General features: G+C 36.7%; 1 protein-coding gene across 3 annotated transcripts in view; it reads right to left on the bottom strand.

The window, feature by feature from the left end:
- Positions 1-4915: 4915 nt before the first annotated feature.
- The window catches only part of CENPF (centromere protein F), a 37936-nt gene continuing 23362 nt past the window's right edge, over positions 4916-19489 (bottom strand). For all 3 annotated transcript variants that reach the window (XM_052680934.1, XM_052680936.1, XM_052680929.1), the window contains exons 13-20: positions 15793-18075; positions 15088-15240; positions 13833-14009; positions 12965-13126; positions 11440-11620; positions 10558-11034; positions 8840-9033; positions 4916-7035 (exon numbers count right to left, since the gene is read on the bottom strand). In XM_052680934.1, the coding sequence (XP_052536894.1) occupies positions 6826-7035; positions 8840-9033; positions 10558-11034; positions 11440-11620; positions 12965-13126; positions 13833-14009; positions 15088-15240; positions 15793-18075 (3837 nt within the window). In that variant the 3' untranslated portion in view covers positions 4916-6825. The remainder of the gene's footprint in view (positions 7036-8839; positions 9034-10557; positions 11035-11439; positions 11621-12964; positions 13127-13832; positions 14010-15087; positions 15241-15792; positions 18076-19489) is intronic.

Below are 19489 nucleotides of genomic sequence, written 5' to 3'. Positions count from 1 at the left end.
CTGAATTGTTTTGAGACTTTTGAAAGATTGACCAGTGGATGGAAAGGAGTTCCAGACTGGACCTTTTATCCTACAAAAATATTTTTGTATCTTTTAGTTTTTGTTGTCTTGAAGCCAAACTCTTTCTATTCACTGTTGCTGTTTTGTGGACCAGGTAGACAAAATAGGAAGATAGAAACATGTGTCAAGGACTTTGCAGTGTTTATTTGATTCATGTTGGATGTTTGCCAACTTATTTAGGCTCTTGTTTCCCTGGGCTCTGCTCTTCTGTGTAATTTCTACCTAAAACCAGCACCCCTCTGCAAGTTCCTTCTGGCACTTACCGTAGCATAGCAGCAGAGACTGTTCTCTAAAAGAACTCCACTCCGGAGTGCTGCTAGTTTGCACATCACAAGGATGCTTAAACCCATCTGACTGCACTGCCTGACTCAGTGCCTCTTCAGTTTGCTTGTGCTTGGCCATGCATCAATCAAGCAATCTCCACCTCTTAGAGAAAACTCATGGCTGTTGCACCCATAGCCTATCCCCCAGAAAAAGGGAGTAGTAGCATCATCTGTCTTTCAGGAACAAGGTTACACACTTGTATAGGTTGTGATAATTGGACTGAAGGAAAGAAGAAGCAATCAATGGCCTTATGCTGTTAGGAAAGACAGAAAGTAACTGCAGTGAGGAGGTAGAGAGTGAAGAAAAGACTGCAGTAAATACATACAGGGAAGTAAGAACAGTGCCTCAAAGACAAAAGCCTTTTTAATGACTCCTTAGCACCCTCTTCCCGCTGTTCTTCTCTAATTACCTACGTGGTACAGTTATTAGTGTATAGAGGGGGAAGAGGGCAGCTTTTTCTCTGGACTCCAACCTAAGACACCTTGATGAAACAGGTGGAAAGCTATGTCTGAAGAGCAATTCTCTTTGCCTCGAAAACAGCAGTTTCAAATCGTGCTCAGGAGAAATCACGTTCTTATGCAAAATAGAAATAAAAATCTCTTTTGATGTGCCAGGTCCCAGCAGTATCCCGAGTCACACTGAAGCAGACACAGAAGAAACCTCTTCTTAATTCCTAGCCTTATCTCTTACACACTCTTTGCTCTTCCCTTCTCCTAGTGCTGTACCCTCCATACTTAGCCCATCATGTCTTATGGGATTGCCTTAGAAGGAGATGTATCAGCAGGCAAGTGTGGCTTAGGATGCTAATGTGATAATTACTGGCTTAGTCATCAAAGTGAACAAGCAATTTACCAACAGTCACTTTCAAGCATTGTGCACTGTTACCATTTAAATACAGGTTTTTGTAATATACCATACTTGGATGTTGCACGTGGGAAAGTTTCAAATGTAAACCAATAAAAATGACTGCTGTTAGACGAGCACAGGAATCAAGCTTATTGTTCCCACCACAAATAACGTCATTGATCTCAAATGTAGGATCTTCCCCCCAAAACCAGTACTGACCCCGTGACAGACAGAAGAGAAAATGTCTCATAAAGCAGATCCTCTTCTGCATAGAACCTAAAGTAGGCATTTTATACTTTGCCACAGCAGCATGGTTAGTATTTATTCTCACTGAAATTTCTAAAGTTTCATTTCAACTTCTTAAACTTCTTCTGAAGTTTTAACTGGACATATTCATTCATAACTGGACATATATGCTCTGGTAGCATATAAGGTATACTGACATGTTGCTCTTCCTCTTTAATTTGTATGTGCGCAGTGGCAAATATTCATCTCTTCAAGAACAAAGGTACTTGTCTACATAAATCAGGGTTTTCACATATGGAGACAAGGAAAAATGTGTAGACAATGTAAATAGATGACCATCACTAAACTTGGTCTGTCTCACAGCCACAGGACATGTGCATACCTTCACATCTGTATAGCTGACAACTTTGATTAGTCACTGAAATCAAGCACAATCTGTTCTCCAGGTCACGTTTTAGTTCTGGGTCAGCAAGCTTCAAGATTAGATCTAGAGTGGAAAAGAAAAAAAGGGACATTCACAAAGTGAATACATTGGATCAAAGCTGCTAACTTAGCACTGCACAGATCTGACAGCAAGTTCTGATGGTCTTCAGCCTTCCATAGCCTTGGACATTGCACTGATTCTTCCCTTTTGTTGAAGGTTCCCTTTAGCAGTTCACTTGAAAAACCAGAATACAAATACAAAATTACCTTTTAACATCTACAAAGATTGGCCTTTGGGACAGGTTTCAATAAATTTTAGATTACTTCAAAAAATACAGCATGTATTGATTTAAAGCCATGAAGGACAGAGGCTAAAGTTTTTCTTTTCACTATTCTTGAGTATTTCTTCATGTCTACATCAAGACCATAAACGCCCCAAAAGAAAAAATCCCTTGGATATTGAAGACTGCAAACATCAAAAAAGCATCTGTGCAGAAATGTATTGGATCCACAGCAGTTCCAGCATGGGAACTGCCCCATGTTTTCTTGTGCCAGAGCTAAAATCTAAGCTAGAGGAGTGAGTCAGTTTTTGAAGCACTGGACATTATATGCTTAGAGCTCATGGAGTGGATTATCTATTGTCCCTAGTGTGCTTCAACAGAAGAATTAGTTTTCTATTAAAGGGCTTAATATTCAGTGATCACTATATCGACCTTCAAAGTGAGCTTCAGTTTTAAGATTTTCCCAATAACTTATTCAGAATCTGCTGAGCTTCTAATTCCACCCATCCTTTTTCCCTTCTAAGTGACAGCTCTTAGACTTCCTTTTGCGTCACGAATTCCCATAGTCGCCTTCCACTGACCAAAATGAGATGGTTTGATTTTGTTTGGCTTTTAATCACTTCTGCTGTGGCCTTGCTTCTGCACTTTGTCCCAACACCGGATGCATTCTGCAGAGGGATTTAGCTAAAGAGAGTTAAACCTGAGTGCAAAATTTCTTGCAAATGAAAGATAACATCTCCGAGACTACTTTAGTGAGATACAGGAAATAAATGAATGGATTAGAGGCAACAAAAGTGAAACATCTACTTAAATGAAACCTCATTTCAGACTTTTTCTGCAGTTAATTAAGTATTGAGGAAAATGGATGTAGAAAGCACATTTTAAAGCAATCAAGTACTGCCAGAAATCAAACCAGCAATTTGCAAAGAATACTAGTCTGCTCTTTGGCACCTGACAAAATAAGATATTTGACAGGGAACAGTGTGTGCAGTACTGGTTAATTGAGAGGCAAGGAGAAGAATAATCACAGATGCATTATCGAACTTATAGAAGGTATTCCCCAGTATATCACAGGGATTATACAAATTTGTGGAATCTTCCTGATTGCTATAGCAAGCCAGCAATCTCTTACATTCCCATCAACAGTTTTACATTGTACCCTAGGTAGCAAAGCAGAAATACCAACTGAGTTGTCTGAAAATGAGAAGCTTGCCTTTAAAATGACTTCAAGCATACACTTTCTTCAGCAAGAGAAGAAATAAAAAATAAGTGGGGAAGAAATCTTCTTGAAGTTTGCTCTGTTGACAACAGTCTTTGCTAAAGCTCTTCAAAGCTCTTTACCAGTTCCTATGTGAGGGAGCGTGGCTATTCCTCTGCCAGTCCTGTAGCAGGTTAAGCTGACTGTCTTCAGTGTCAATATCAGAGCAAAGACAAGACTTCAATCAGATCTCCCATCCTTCAGTGCTGTAGCCAAATACAGCATCATCTCTGTCCATGCACTTAACGTTTTAGAAGCTTTGGCACCACTTTCACAGCAATGTTCTATTTGCTGCCATTGATTCACTAACCATGCATTTTTTCTATGTAACTTTCACATGTCGGAAAGATGCTTACAACTCAGGCAGCATACTGTTGTGTCAAAGAAGCCAGTAATTGGGACTGAGACACCTAAATGGACTAATCATTTGGTAACCTTCAAATTCGTATAAAGAACACTATTTAGAGGATGTGCTGTTAATATGAGATTGCTGTTTAGATTCTCTGATCTAAACTTATACTTTCAGGTGTAACAGCCTGCCTCACTAAATTTACTGACCTGAAGATAGTACCAGGAGCCAGAAACTTAAATAAAAAAAGTACAAGATCAGGTAACCCAAGTTAAACAAGGAGCTAAGTAAGCACGAGATATTAAGATCTCAGAATCACAAAACATACTCTTGCCTTCTGTAATTGCTCATAAGAATATGGCAAGAAAAAAAATCTGCAGAGATGGGGTATTGGTCATCTCCATTGCTACTTCTAGCCCATGATCTGAACCTCAGTTAATTAAAAAAGATTCCAACTGTGCCTTCTTAGAAGAATTAAAGTCTTCAGTCAGTGCCAGACAACGACTTAAGCCACACACATTTAAAAATTAACAAGAGAACTGATTTTCAGAATAGGGTCAAAATTACATTTATTGCTGTATATAGTGAAAAAAATTGAAGCACTCTCCAGCAAAAAATAATAATTTCCCACTCCCCTATTTTGCCTCCAAAAGAATGCAGTAATCTGATGTGGATACACAGACTTCACAAAAAAGTCTATCTTCCTTCACAATAGCAGAGGCACTTAAGTTGCATTTCATGTGGTATTCAGCAGGCCTTCTAACAAGAGAAACGTGGAACACCACCCAGTGTCAAGAGCAGATTCTCACTAAGTTTTCATCTAATTTATAAAATTCAGTCACAGAAAAGCAAAACACTGAAAGATTCTGACTTTTCTGTGCACTCATAAATCATCAGTGCATTCACCTAAGTACTTCAGTAGCTGAAAAGTGAAGAGTACCTAATTTGTTTACTTCTTTCAGGAAAAAAAAAAAAGCAAAAACAACAACAGAAATGCAAAAAGCCAAACAGATGTAGCCATTTTTTTAGCTACATCGTGGTTTTATACGTTCCACATAATTTCTGAACTCTGCAACAAAATGTTTAGTTGTGCACATTTTTCTCTGAAAATATATAGGTAACAAAGACATACCTACCCTCTACCACTGGATACATGCGTAGATCACTCCAAAAAGATGAGGATAAATAAACAATCCAGTGCTGTTTTTTCTACTGTTACTGCTATTTTCTCACTCATGTTTCTATCTCAAGATCTTCTTTGTAATGAGTGTTAATTAAAAAAAAAAAAGCTACAGTTCCATAGAAAAGCTCTATATAATTTGAAGATGAGAAGATTTATTTATCTGAAATAATTTAACTTTTATGAGCTGCCCTGCTGGAACACCGACAGAAGCTGAGGCAGTCCATGTGCATTCTTTAAGATGGGCCTCTTTCTCTCTCCCTGGAAGTTGCCTCTAGGCATAGTGCCACAAGGATTGTTTTGATTACCCAATATCTGAGTGAACAGACAACTAGAGAAGGTTAAGAAAAAGCCACAAGTTCTGCTGATCCTGATGCCACCAGTAGGTGTATGTAGTTACTGAAGTAGTAGTACTGTAGTTACAAATGCTGAAATTCTTCAATAATCTTCCAGTTAGACCAGTGAGTAGATCAGTGTCTTCTCAGATAGAGCATTCTAACTGACAATGCTGTCAGTAAGGCAGGGTAACATTTCTTCTGTATTTTTGAGAGAGAAAAATAGTCCAAGCATAAAACCAGTAGAACAACCTAAGTAGAACCTTATCTTTGTGTCATTGGAGAAGCACTTGTTATACTCTGAAGTTCAGCTTAATTTAAAAGAAAATGCTATTTCTCCAAGAACTCTTTCTCAGGCAATAGAAAATATTACTATCTACAGATTTAGAAGGAAAAAATGACATCTTTCTGATGGAAGAACATGATAATGTCCCCTGCCACGTAGCTTGGAGTCATAGAGTAGTATTTCTCGTGTACTGGCGCTTGATTTTCCTGATACTTGGGTAGGTGAGCATAATCAATATGAATTATTGGAAAAGTAATTTCTCTTCAGTTGAATAATGATTGGTTGAGTTGATGGGACCCTTTCCTCTTGCACAGAACTGCTCTATTTTAGATGTTTTTTCTGGCTGAGTTATTGCTGTCCCTACTTTTTCTTTTTTTTAAATCCATTTATTACAACAGTTACAAGTCAATTACCTGCAATGATTTTCATATAAAATGTCTCATTTAAGGCTGAGCATTGCAAGGTTGAAGAATGACTTCCTGTAGAGAATCAGCAGCCAGCCATTATTGGTAGAGTGAGCTCTATGTGTTGCCACAGTGTCCATTTTTCAGAGGTGATGATTAACAATAACATCTCCCAGCTACAGTCAAAGCCAGCATATATCAGGAAGTACAGAGAAATGGGTTCGCAGATGACAGTTAATAAAGGAAAATGGACAATCCTTTCTGGATTTTTTTGGACCAAGTTTCTTCTTTGCACAGTTTTTCCACGTGGAAGAAGTTACATAAAAACCACTGTGCACTGGATTCAGCTTCTATCTAGTTATACATGCATTTGCAGTTGCAAATGAAATTGCTGCCTCATTTTGAATCATAAGACAGTGCTTGCCTCATTTTTCCTGAAATCTAATAGTTTTAGAGATGTTCAAGTGATCTTAATTACCATTTGTTAATCACCCTTTTGTACACAGGATGAACAGGAACAGTGAATTACAAGGCAACATGCAGTCCATTTTTTGGTTTAGTGGTTTAATTTCTTTTTACAAGTTTGTATAGAATTATTTACAGAAGACTCCACAGAAGATCTGTTCTTTCATAATCATTCCACAAATCTCAGTTCCGTGTTCCATTATCACTCCACAACTATTAGTACATATTCAAGAACAAGATCTGAAGGATATTGCTAACTATTTGATCAGAAAGAAAAATGTTGCTCCCCAGTGTAATTCTGGTATTTACTTGAAAAACTGTTTTTTTCATTGTCAGTTGTGCTGAGCTGTAATTAAATTCACACAGATTTACTGCACCTTACAATTTTCTTGCTGTTGATCTTGCTTGTGTAGTGCTTGTTCATTTTGGGAATTTTTGGCTTTATGAATCATATGAGTCTCCCTAATATTGTCAGAGACAATATTTGTGGATTGCTTATATGGCCAAAGAGGTGACCTTGAAGAAGATTTCATTGGTGAAAAAGCTGTTCTTGCTTGGGAATGCTGTTCTTCATTTATCTGTAACACAAACAAATGTTCTGTTTTACTGGCAATGGTAAACTGTTAGCTTCCTGCAGTTGGTCAGAAGTCTCACAGCAAAAGACTAACTGTTGGGAATTTGGAAAAAAAAGTACATACATATTAACAAAAAAATACATGCTTTGGCAAAGAGGAGGATTAACTGGGAAATAATTCCCACACATAAGATAAAATCAGATTATTAGTGATTGCTTCTTATTTGCTGTAACCTTGACTGTGACCAATGAGAGCCTACAACAGGCTTATGCAATGCTGGCAGGTGATTAGTATGTAACTTCTTGGAGCCATGATTTCCTTTCTTTTTGTACTATTGAGCTGTTTCATTTTATGTTCGCTTGTTTTTTCCTCCAACAAACACCCTTCATTTACTTCTAAACTTATAGAAAAACACAGATAAGTGACTGTGAATAAATTCATTGGGATCACTTAATAAAACAGTAAGAGACCTCCAGGCAATTCTTGTAAGCAGCAGCAAGTAGGATAATTGACACTGAAAAAACATGAATAAATGCCACAGATCAACTCTCACAATACTATAGGGATTTCATAGTGCTATAGCTCAAAACAAATTGCAGTTCTCATCTGGCTGATCATTCTCATAAGTTCAAAGGCTATACATCCACTAATCTAATCTATAGAATGGAATACTTTGGGTTAGAAGAAGCTAGGAAGATCATCTAGTCCAACTCCCTTTGTATGGGACATCTTTCACTAGATGAGGTTGCTCAAAATCCCACCATCTCTGAGGCTTTTGCCTTTACTTTCTTCTGGTATCTTGCCAACACAGTAACAAAAAAAAAAAACCTGCTTTTTTTTTTTAAATACAACAAATAATAGTCATACTTCATGATTTCATATTTAGTTGTATGGCAGACTCCCCTGATTGCCATGAGAATGGGGTTTTTGTTTGTTTGTTTTACAAATGTGGCAAATTGGAAGAAGTTTATGCAGGTGTCAGGTAAAATAAGTATCAATATATATGTGCTCTCAAATTCTGGTTGCTCAGCTTTAAGATAGTGTGGTTAACAATATGGAGGAAATATCAGACAACAGAAGATTTACTTCTATTCTGAAGCTGGAACGTTTTCTGTAATCTGCAAAGCATTTGCATTAGCTTGGAAAGAATGCCTTATTCTGATGTGCTGTGAAACATGTAGCAGTGTGCCACGTTACTGAAAACACTTCTAAGTTAATTTAAACTTTACTAAACCTTCTCTTTCACTAATGAAATCATCCTTCAGAATGTAACTCAGTATTATTTATTTTGGTAACCTCAAACTCTGGTAATCGCTAACATTAAATTCGTTTCTTATCATTTAAGTGTTCACTATTTACATGTTTAACACACTCTCAAATATCTGCAATTACTTTATAACTTTTTAGAAAGTGGAATTTCAAGAAAAGTTAGCAGAAAAATTTAATCCTCAGCCCTAACTTGTAGAGGTTGTTATGCTGTTGACTTTTTTTTCTGAAACCTAAAAAACTGTACTCCAAAGATTATCTGTTCTTTAATGCTAAACAAAAGAAATAAAAAATCTATCTGTATTTCATTTACATTTCCAAGTAGATTTCCCTATGAAGTCACAAATTACATCATGGGAACAACTTGCAGGTTACTAACGTGGTTTAGCCTATGTTTTAGTGAATCAGTATTTATGATCTCATCTTCACTTCCCTGCTGAGAAATTTAAATAATTAGATATACTCAAAGAGATTTCAGCAGGATGAATAAGCTTAGTGAACATAATGGCTTTCATGCACAGATACATTTTTTAAAAGTTACCTTTTGTGATTTGCTGCCACCAGGTGTCGAATAGGAGTGCTCACCAAGATGATCCCATCTTCCTGTTTGTACATCTTGTGTAGGTATGGGCAAGTTCTCACTTTGGGAAGCCAGATGAGGACTGGTCCATAGATTGAGGGTGGTTCTACGTAAAATATAAGGGCTAACCCTTTCAGTGGGGATATCAGCAAAACCTGGAATAAAGAGAGTTTCTATTAAACACAGGTTTTACATTAAATATAGGTTAGCTAAATAACCTACACTTTTTCCTCAAATGAATGGAACTTTTTTTTCCCCACCATGGGAATTAAAGCAGCTGATGAAAATAAATAATTTGTCCTATTGAAAATCTAAAAGATTACTGAATTGCTCTTCTGTATTCCAAATTTCATAAGCAAGTCCTGAAAACAATAGGCAAGGTACAAAAGTAATTCTACAGCAAAGCTTTTCAGACAAGTATTGGGTCTTTTTTTTTTCCCCCTCCAAATAGGCACATCATCATCTGGAGATGAGTTTCATCCTGAAAAGACATGTACTGTTTTTACCAGCATTTAGTCAGAACACACTGTATCATAACATTCTTTATTTTTATGGTCTACAGTTATAAATTCTTTACTTTAGACCTGCATTGTTACAGATTCTCTGTTATCTTGCTATCCAGCCTAAAAGTCAAACATTAACTGACGCATGTGTCCTCAGAGCAGGTATATTTACATAAAAATAATAATGCTGGTAAGAAAATGAATTGCAAACACAGCTTAGAAGTCCTGATTTCTGGGAGTGACTACTGAAGCTGAGGTGACTATATAGTTTGTCTTATGATTACTGTTGCATTTATTATAAAAAGGTACTTAATAAGCAGTTGAGCATACAATATATTTTTCAATCCCTAATTTGTGCATTCTTCTCAGGTAACGGTTTGCTAAGGCAAACCATTACATGGAATATCAGGCCACCTAATTCCACCTTGTTAATAAAAGAATGAAACAAAACCCTCAGGAAGTTGTTAAGGTACCACTGCTGAGAGTTGGCAACAGTTTTGACTTGGGAGATTTTAAATCATTCACTGCAGAGCCAGGTGGAACCTGCCATGCCCCGCATGGGGCAGCAGCAACCCACAGCCCCACCACCAAGTGCCTGCCAGGCAAATCCCATGGAGCTATTAACCACCTCTTTGAATAGAAAAGAGTAATAGGGAAGAAGCTACAAAGGGAACAAATGTGAATCCATCCCAGTACATATTCTAGGATTCCCTCTTTATAGCCTTTTAAGATTAGATTCACTCTACATCTATTCCTCTGTAAGTTTCGATTACTTCAAAGAACATTTTTAAATGACTAGAGCAAGCCATGTTCCTGCAAAATGCTGCTGCTGTTAATATATGATGTTTACCATGTAACACATATATCACCAGAGAGTACAAAATTGCAACTGTCAGATCAGTTAACTCTATAATTAATTTGTCATTTATAAAACCAATGTAAATGTATTATGATGGTCTAAAACCAGAGTTCTACAAATGCTAAATTTGCATTAAACTGTCACAACTTCCATTGGTGACGCTAATGGAAGATGAAAGTAGTCAAAAATGTTTAGCACTATCACCTTGTTACCAAAGAGCAAAACCAATTCAGAAAAACAAAAAGAGCAAAGAACACCCATCATGTTCAGAGAATATTTGACTCTATATAAAAAAAAAAAAAAAAAGTTATAAATACCTCTTTTAACTACTTCTGGAAGCCCATCTGGCTCATAGTCTGAGTTCTCCTGATTCTCCAAGTTTTGGCAGATATCATCCTTCCTCTTTTTTTTTGAGCTAGTCTCTGGCAAAGGAGATCTTGGTTCTCCACTTTCCTTCCTGGTGTCTTCACATCTTTGTCTTTTAGTAGAAGGCTTAGTGGTATCTTCATTCCATCTCATCTCTTTGTCAGACTGACTGCACACTGTCGATGAGTTACCTGAATTCAGCAAAGAGCTGCTGACAGCATCACTTGTTTGCTGTTTCAGCTGACCATTCAACAAAGTGACTTGCATTTTTAGCATCTCATTTGCTTCCTCAAGTTTATAGTATTTAACAATTAGAGAGCAGTATTTCTCCAAGTTCTCATTTGCCTCTCTGGTTTTCACTTCCACAGCTTCCTGTAATTCTTCCAGTTCTAATTTAATTTCTTCTGTAATGGCATTCTCATCAGTACCTTTCAAAATAAAGTGTCTTTGTTCATATAAATGAAGTTTTTTTTTAAAAAAGCACATACAAGAATGTATAATACAATTGTCCCACATCTTTTGATTAATTACATATATTCTACAACTGTGCAACCACAAAAAATAAGTGACAGTATATAACAAAATCAGTCATATTTTATGCGTAGTAGAATATTTGCTGAAGAGAAAACAAACAAAAATTCCAAAAGAAACCTAGATCAGTGCATAGGCAAACATTTTTTCTGTCCTTTTGTAACTTCAGAACACAACTTTAAATTTAAGTTTAAAAATCATGTTCTATATCAGTGCTACATATGCAAATTGGCACTTTAGGGAAAAAGTTTACAAATTAACACAACAATAAAAGCATTAAGACTACATCTAGCTTTAATTACCTTCTTTTTCTGACACACTTAGATCTTTCTTCTTCAGTAGTTCTTCATAGTCAGCTAATTGTTTCTGCAACACTTCCTTTTCCTGTTCCACCTGCTTACAGGATTTAATCCACAGCTGCACTTCACTCTTGACAAATTCTTTTTCCTTATTTAGTTGAACTATAGCATTAATATTGTCAGCCTACAAATAAAAAATAGTTATTGCACCTGAAACATAACTCTTCTGTTTAAACATTACACTATTAACCTCAAGTGTTACGTGCTATTAGTTATAGACTATGGCTGTAACATAGATTTGCTTGCTTGTTTCTGTACAGTCTCATTATAGCAGCTCTTTTATCACAAGAAAGTGGGAAGTACTCTTCTGGACAGATACATTTATGAGATTAACTCTGCAGAAAACTCTCCAGTTAATATCACCTAATGACCTCGCATAATAAAGCGCTGCATTCCCAAGTTTCAAACCAATATTCTAAATGCTAAAGTTTACAGCATCCTCCTAGTTGGTCTTTTTTGCCTCTAATGTATCTTGTTGACCAGAGGAAAGATAACACAGGCCTGGTTTGCACTCTGTCTTTCAGATATACTACTTCGAGCAGCATCAGATCTTCCTTTCCATCATCTTCCACTCTCCTGTGCTGCTCCTTGCTCATCTGGTCTGGCAACACACAGTAAGCACAGCTGGCAGCTTTGTATCACACAGTTACACTGCCCTGGGTACTATGTTTGGCCACTGGTACATATCCTGCAGTATTAAATCATCACACTGTTGGTGTTAAACAAATTAATTGACAATCAACACTACAGTGGAGGAAATAAATTTCGAGCAAGGTGAATGTGTTGCAATTCAACACTTAATTGCAAGGATGCTGAATAGATTATGAATCTTCAAGAGCTTTCTAGAGAGAGAATCTCATTTCAGAAGTAGAAGCAGGAATTTGGAGCCAGCAATCAATCACAGACAGAAGCAGGATAAGAAATGAAGATAAGAAATGAATATGCAGAGGAAACTAATAAACAGGCATTCAGTTACACGGACAGTTAAACTTGACCTGTGCTACTAGAAAGCCAACCAAACACAACTATTACCAAATTATCAATTGCGCACAGTAAACAGAGCTCCTAACAATTTTAATGAGAATTGATAAACCCTCAAGAATTAAAGACTAATGCTTAAAACAGAACATCCTATCCTTAACACCATCCACAAACAGAAAACAGATGCACTGCAAAGTCACTCTGTATTCTGACCATGTTATGACCAGTTGAAATTTTTAAAGTAAATAACAGACTGGTGTGTTTAGCATCACAAACCAATTGTAGGTGTAGTATGAGTAACTCAATTTTTCTAATGTAGATCAATAGTAACATTATTTTCTCCGTGCCCTACGTTCTCATTAGAGAAACAAAGGTTGTATCAAAGACAAACCAAAGGTCTGCAGCAGTGGCTCCAGTCCCACATTCCCTTTAGTGCACTGTGCCTTTGGTCTCACGTAGTCAGCACTGCTTGCATATTTTTTCTTACCTTAAGTTTTAGGAGCTCTCCTAAGGTCTGATTGGCTTCTTTAAGAGAATTATTTAATTCTTCTTTAGTTGACTTCAGATGCTCAATCTCCAGTTTTTGTGAGCTGATGAAGTGTTCTAATGAATTCATCTTTTCTTGACAGGCCTCAATTTGTATTTCATTCTAGAGGAAAAAAACTATGCCTAATTACCATGATGCTAAAAAGGACATCCAGTTATATTTTGAAGACACATAAAAGCCTATCATTGTCAACAGGAATTTCATAGCAAGTTTGCTTGGTGCACTTTGAGGAGTTTAAAACTGGAAGGCTAATTTGTCTCAAGTATAAATACATTTTGTATACCTGCGTCTTGCCTTTAAGAAGTCTGCAGTTTGAAAGCCCTTATATAGGGCTTAGATATTTGTCTCCTCCATAGAAAAAAGATGCCTCTTAGTATAAAACATAGTTAAATCTGCTGCATTTCCAACAAATGTGTCATTATAGTCTCCAGTAGATAACTTTTCCTCACCATACCTACCAAAACAAATGATTTCCCAGACTAAAATACACTGCTCTTCTCCCTTCTTCAAGTGCACTGTCCCAGCTAAGTTACATGTATGTCTACACACAGACACAGGCACACTTAACAGTTACTGAATTTTGAGGTAAAGATAGATCACCTTTTACAGTTTTCTATATGAAACAAAAAGGTAAAATAAATGAAAAAAAAAACTTAATGAGCTCTGAGGTAAGCGTATATAGTTTAGAAATACTGTTACCATAGTTCTTTTGCAATACAATCAGGAAAAATTTGTAAAACATCTATAATTTAATTAAAAATTTTAATTAAAAACCTTATAGCATCTATTTTCCCGTTTCCTGATTTACCTTTCTGTTTGCTTCCTTTAAAGCATTCTGGTGCTCTCTCTCTGTTTGAAGCAGTTTGTCTTGGTATTCTGATATTTCTCTTTTCATTATATTTTCTTTTTCTTGTAGTTCTTTCTGGACTGCCACCAAACTCTTTGTCAGTTCATGTTTTTCTGACACAACTAAATGCAGCTCAATCTAAAAACAGCAAAAGCACACTATTAGTGTTCAGAATTTTATAATTGGAGGATCAGTTAATGTGTTAAATTATTTGACTTTGTATCTGAAACTTCCAAAGACAACTTATTAAGACAAATTTTACAGTGGCTAAACACACTGTAACCAAAGAATAGAAAAATCTGAGCACAAAGAGGCAAGATGGAAGGCAAAGGAAAGTCTTTACAAAATAAAACTGCAACCTGAGGGGTAGGTACACTACGTGTAACTGCCAACACTTAAATTAAGCAGCACAGCCAAAACCAAAGCTTAACCTCTGCTTAAGACATAAACATATGACTGCTTCTCCAGAGTGACTTGAAACACTAAGGGTCATCTCTCACCCTATCAAAGTTAACAAAGCTTTCTAAGTATTTTCATGTTGATTTACTTTCATGACAGTACTTTTTGGACACCTGTACAAAAGGAAAATTTGTTTCCATACAAGCTTACTGAAAGTTGCAGAAATTTCAGTTCTTCTTCCATCCAACACCCTCAGCACCAGAACAGAACTAAGTCCTTGGTTATAAAATTTTGTCCATATCATTAGTAGGTCAGAAGGTCACTTAAGCTCATTTATAAACATGTAATATTGTTCACAAATAAACAAGACTTAGTCATCACCCTGGTAAAAAAAGCAACCTGAGTATTAAATAGGAACATCTTAAACACTCATAATCTGCTTCTCCCTTGACTCTTCCTTGAAAATAATTTGTTCTTTAAAACAAGCTTGAGAAATGTGACAATTTTTAATCTAACATCCTCAGCCTAATGATTGAATGCCTGCAGTAGAGAACTCTTGGCAGCAAAAGATTTTCAGATAGCCAATTGTGGCATTTACGTTAAGAAAACAATTCAATTCCTTCAACAGAAAGAAAAGGGGGAAAAGTTTCAACTAATCATCATTCCATTTCAGAATGGAACCTTATATATAAGGAAGTTGGATGCAAGAACCTGAAATAATAGGTCATTAGCAGAGTCCCTTGAACAACCTCCATGCATTCTTACTGATAGTAAGCCTGGCCTTGAACACAGATATACTACACATGCAGTAACTAACTTTGTTCTGTTCTGAATGTTCTTGAAGGAGTTGTATTTGTTCAGCAAGCTTCTTCCTCTCCGTAGTAAATTCTTCCTGTAATTTGGAAATTGCCTGTTCAGTATCACTTAGCTTGACTTCCAGCTCGATACAATTTTCAGTCTGCTCATTCACCTGAAATTAAATTTTCCATCATTATTTGTATTAAGTGCTATGATCTCTGAAGAATTTTCTTGCATAAATATAAGCAATTCTAAAGATCAGTTAATTTACTCCCCTCGCTGGCCCAACTCCAAGCATGGGTTACTACAGGGTAATGCCATCCTGACACAGCATTTGTCCAACTGGTGTTTCACTTTCCATTGAGCTCTCCAGGTACTTATTCTTAATATAAAAACCTCATTCACCTAAAATTTGCCTTTCCTCCTTTTCTTCTACAGGAAAGAGGAAAACATCCTGCATTATTAGATTACTTGAACTTCTATGTCTACTTTCAAGCAATCTTTTCATTCACTGCATACAAAAAATCATCCTGCCTTCCAGCTCTAACTACAGTGCAAATGTGTGATTGCATTGAGAACATAACTTCAAAAATAGGCTGCTTCCTGTAGAAGTCTGAAGTTAATGTTATTTTAACATACAATTTATTAAGGAAGTGGTAAGCCCAGAGGACACTTTATCCTTGTTCTTTAAAAGGGAACTCAACCCTCCTAGAAATGGTATTACCTTTTTACATAAAGCAGTCTTTTCACCAAGTGCAGATTCCAGCTCCTTCTCAAGGTCATTATAGGACACTTTTAGAATATGCAGGATATCCGCAAAGGTTCCATTATCAGAAAAAGGTTGCGTCTTCAGCTTCAACTCAACAATTAAATCCAGCATCTTTTGTTTTTCCTGGTGCCAGCATTCATGCTCATGTTCCATGCGTGTCAACTGTGAAGACAGTTCCTCTGATTCTTTTATCTGCTGTTGAAAAGCATGATTTTCCTGTATGTTTTCTTCAAGCTTCTGTTTATATTCCGTAACTTCTTGAGCAAGTAATTCCCTTGTGTGACCCAACTCTATATTTTCATTTTTTAATTCCTGACACTCCTGTAATAGCATTGTTTTATCTTGCTCAAGACAAGCCACCTGATTAATCAAAACTTGTTCTTTCGCTTTAGCAACTGCTTCCTCCTTAGAAACAAACTCTAATTTCTCACTCATACCTCTGAGCTCAGTTTTCAACAATATCACAGCATTTTCAAACTCATCCTTGATTTGCATCTTTTCTTTCTCCTTCTCTTCTATAAGTTTTGCTGCAGTCAAATTTGAAGACTCCAGTTCAAGGATCCTTTCTTGTTTATCTTTTGAATCTTTAGCCAAACACTCTTTTTGTGAGGTGAGATCATTGATTTGTGACTGAAGACATTTCAACTTTTCAGCCATCTCTTCCTTCTCTGCTGTTAATGTCTCTGCCTCTGCTTTTGCGGTCTCCAGTCGAACAACTGCATCTTCTAGATTTTCCTCTGACATCTCCAATTCTCTTTCAAGCCTCTCTACTTTATCCAGAAGAGCATCAGATTTCCTTTCGTTCTCTTTCAGCTTTTCAGCAATGTAGTGTTTTCTTCTCTCATCAGATTCAATTTTTATTTTCAGCTTCTCCATTCCTTCTCGCATTTGATTTACTTCTTTCTGTGCTGAGTTCAGTCCAGCAGCAAGTTCACGTTTTTCTGTTATCAAGCCATCCAAATACCTGGAAAGCTTTGAATTTTCAATTTCCAATGCACTCAGTTTAGTCTGCATCATTTCAGATTCTCTCATAAGCACTGTTTTCTCCTTGTTCAAATCTGCCACTTGGTTTTGGAGTTTTTCTTCTTCCAACCTGAAAGATAATGCATCCTTTTCTAAACTCTGCAACTTTTGTAGAAGGTGATCCTTTTCATCTGATAGTTCACCCGTATCAGACTTTACAGTCTCAAGCAGATTTGTTTGCATCTTTACTTCACTCTCTAATCTTCTAATGGTTTCGGCAGAATCCTCCTTATTTGTTTCTAACTCTTTTAATTTCTGATATTCTTGATCTAGTTCTTTTTTGTTTTCAGACAGAACACAATGTTCTTGACCAATGTGATTTCCCTCAGCTGTGACTGAAACATGCTGTTCTTGAAGGCTAGGAATAGTTTTCAGGTTAATTTCCCTGTCCTTTTCTAACTGCTGACACTTTGCCCAAAGAATTTCAGCATTACCCTCTACAAACAAAGCATGCATCTCCATATTAACTTGCTCAGATTTTGTTTGCCTCTGCTCATATTCAGCTCCAAGAAATAGATCACGACAGTCTCCCTTGATCACTTCAATATCATCCAGTGTGTTGATTGTATTAGACAAACTAATTTTATTTATATTGTGCTTAGAACTTATTTTCTCATGTTCTTTTTCTAAAGACACTACTCCATGAGATAATTGCTGTTTATTGACAGAAACTGATTCCAGGTTTTCCTTTGTGCCACTGTATTCTTCCTTTTCTACAGCAGTTTCTTTCAATTCCGCCAGAGCTGAGCTCTCCAGAGTTAACTGTGCATTCTGAAAGCCCTCCTGTGAGTTTAATTCCTTGACTTCCATGAGAAAATCAACATTTTTATGGCCTTCTGTTGCACAGATCAGCTTTGAATCTTCAACAGTTTTTTGTTTTATCTCTTCTTGATGATTTTCAGTGCTTGTTTCATTTTCAAAGAAATCCTCTGAACTTAAAAATATTCTACTATTAGAAAATGACAGTGCGCTATCATGATATGAAGAGCTGGCATTTTTACTTGACATATTTGTACATTCTTCTCCTCTGTGAAACTTGTCAGAATAAGCTTCTACTAGTTTTGCTTCAGTGGTCTCAGTAGTATTTTCATGCACAGCTGTCTCTCCTACAGCCATTTTCTCCAAGGGAATGAGTTTTGGTTTGTTGTTTCTCAGTGCTGGAGTTCCAACAGGCACTCCCAGTTGATAAAGACCATAGTTTTCTTGCTGAGTGGCCTGCAAAATTAAAGAATCATATTAAAAAAAAAAAAAGCATGCATGCATATAACAAAAAAAAAAAGCGAAAGTGAGTCTTAAAAATTTTCTTAAGCCATAAGAAAACTGAGAATCTGCTTTCCTATGGGAAGAATTTACAAATTTACACTTATGAATACACATATATTCGGCTGAAAAGTTTTAGTGATTTTGAGGGGGAAACTTCACCCAAGTTTAATGAAGAACTAAATGCAAAGATGTCACATTCCTCAACATTTTAGGAAAACAGATATCCAGGTGACACAGTAAAAAATTAGTATCTCTTATGGGAGAATTGTTTCACGTTCACCATCTATTAGACACCAGAGAAACTCTAAGAGGGACAAGACCCAAATCAAAGAATCTCTTTTCTCAGTTACCAGAGATGGGTTTACATCTGGTGCTATCTCATATTCTCATTTGAAAAATATGAACGACTGACTCTGAAAACTGAGGACTTGAAAAGGAATTGTGACAGAAGGGAGAACTTGAATGATCTGTACACCAGGGATTCCACCTTGGAAGAGCTCCAGCTGTGTAAGGTGAAGAGTTGCATCTCTTTCTTTAGTTGGCTGTGTATCAGTGTAGATACTCTAACTGCTACTCATGAGCGACACACACAACTGAAAGATTTTTTTTTTTGTAAGGAACAGTTACTCAGTGTTGTACAGCTGGCCAAAATGGAAATCTTCAAAATGCTCTGGCTGTGAGAGTAGTGTTAAACTGCCAGTTCCAGGCCTGCATTGGATAGTTGCTGGAGGCTATTCGTACAGGATTTAACAGCCAAACTAGAATTCTCCCAGGCAGTAGATGTACTTTTAGACCTACTTTTAGGGTGAATTAGCAGAATACAGTTGTGTGCACAAATTGAAATGGTTCTCCTCCATTCTGAATGACCTGCCACACACAAGACTCTTTACAAAGACCAGTAAAATCTAGCTCATTGGTTTCATGCCATCTTCTGAAAGATGTACTGAAAGAAGGGACAGCACTGACTTCCAAAATTCTCATTCTCTTACTTCCACTGAAGGAAGTGAAGTTGAATTGAAAAATATCTGTTTTGCTACCAGCTAGCTCTGGTTGGCTGTTGAGGTTATTAAAGGGAACTAGAGATGTGAAAGCAGTCCTACTTTGCTTGATATGGTCACATGAAAGAAGGTGAAAAGTACAGGTATCTTCAACAGGATGTATTAAATCAGGAAAGATCTACACTTGTAAACAGATGGTACAGATGCATACAGCACACTCGCATGAGCTAGCGCTGCAGAATCCACACTGACACGGGCTTGAAGAAAGAAGCACAATGTATTACACAATGCTAACAGACAAGAGCTGCTGATTTTGTTGTTTCTCATGATTGCCTGTGATGCAAAAGATAAAACTGAAGACACAGATT

This window comes from Tympanuchus pallidicinctus, unplaced genomic scaffold (assembly GCF_026119805.1).
Source record: "Tympanuchus pallidicinctus isolate F22 unplaced genomic scaffold, pur_lepc_1.0 scaffold1, whole genome shotgun sequence".
In the NCBI taxonomy this organism is placed as follows: domain Eukaryota; kingdom Metazoa; phylum Chordata; class Aves; order Galliformes; family Phasianidae; genus Tympanuchus; species Tympanuchus pallidicinctus.
Note: the sequence above shows the minus strand (reverse complement) of the source record. Positions and strands in the feature narration are given on the sequence as shown.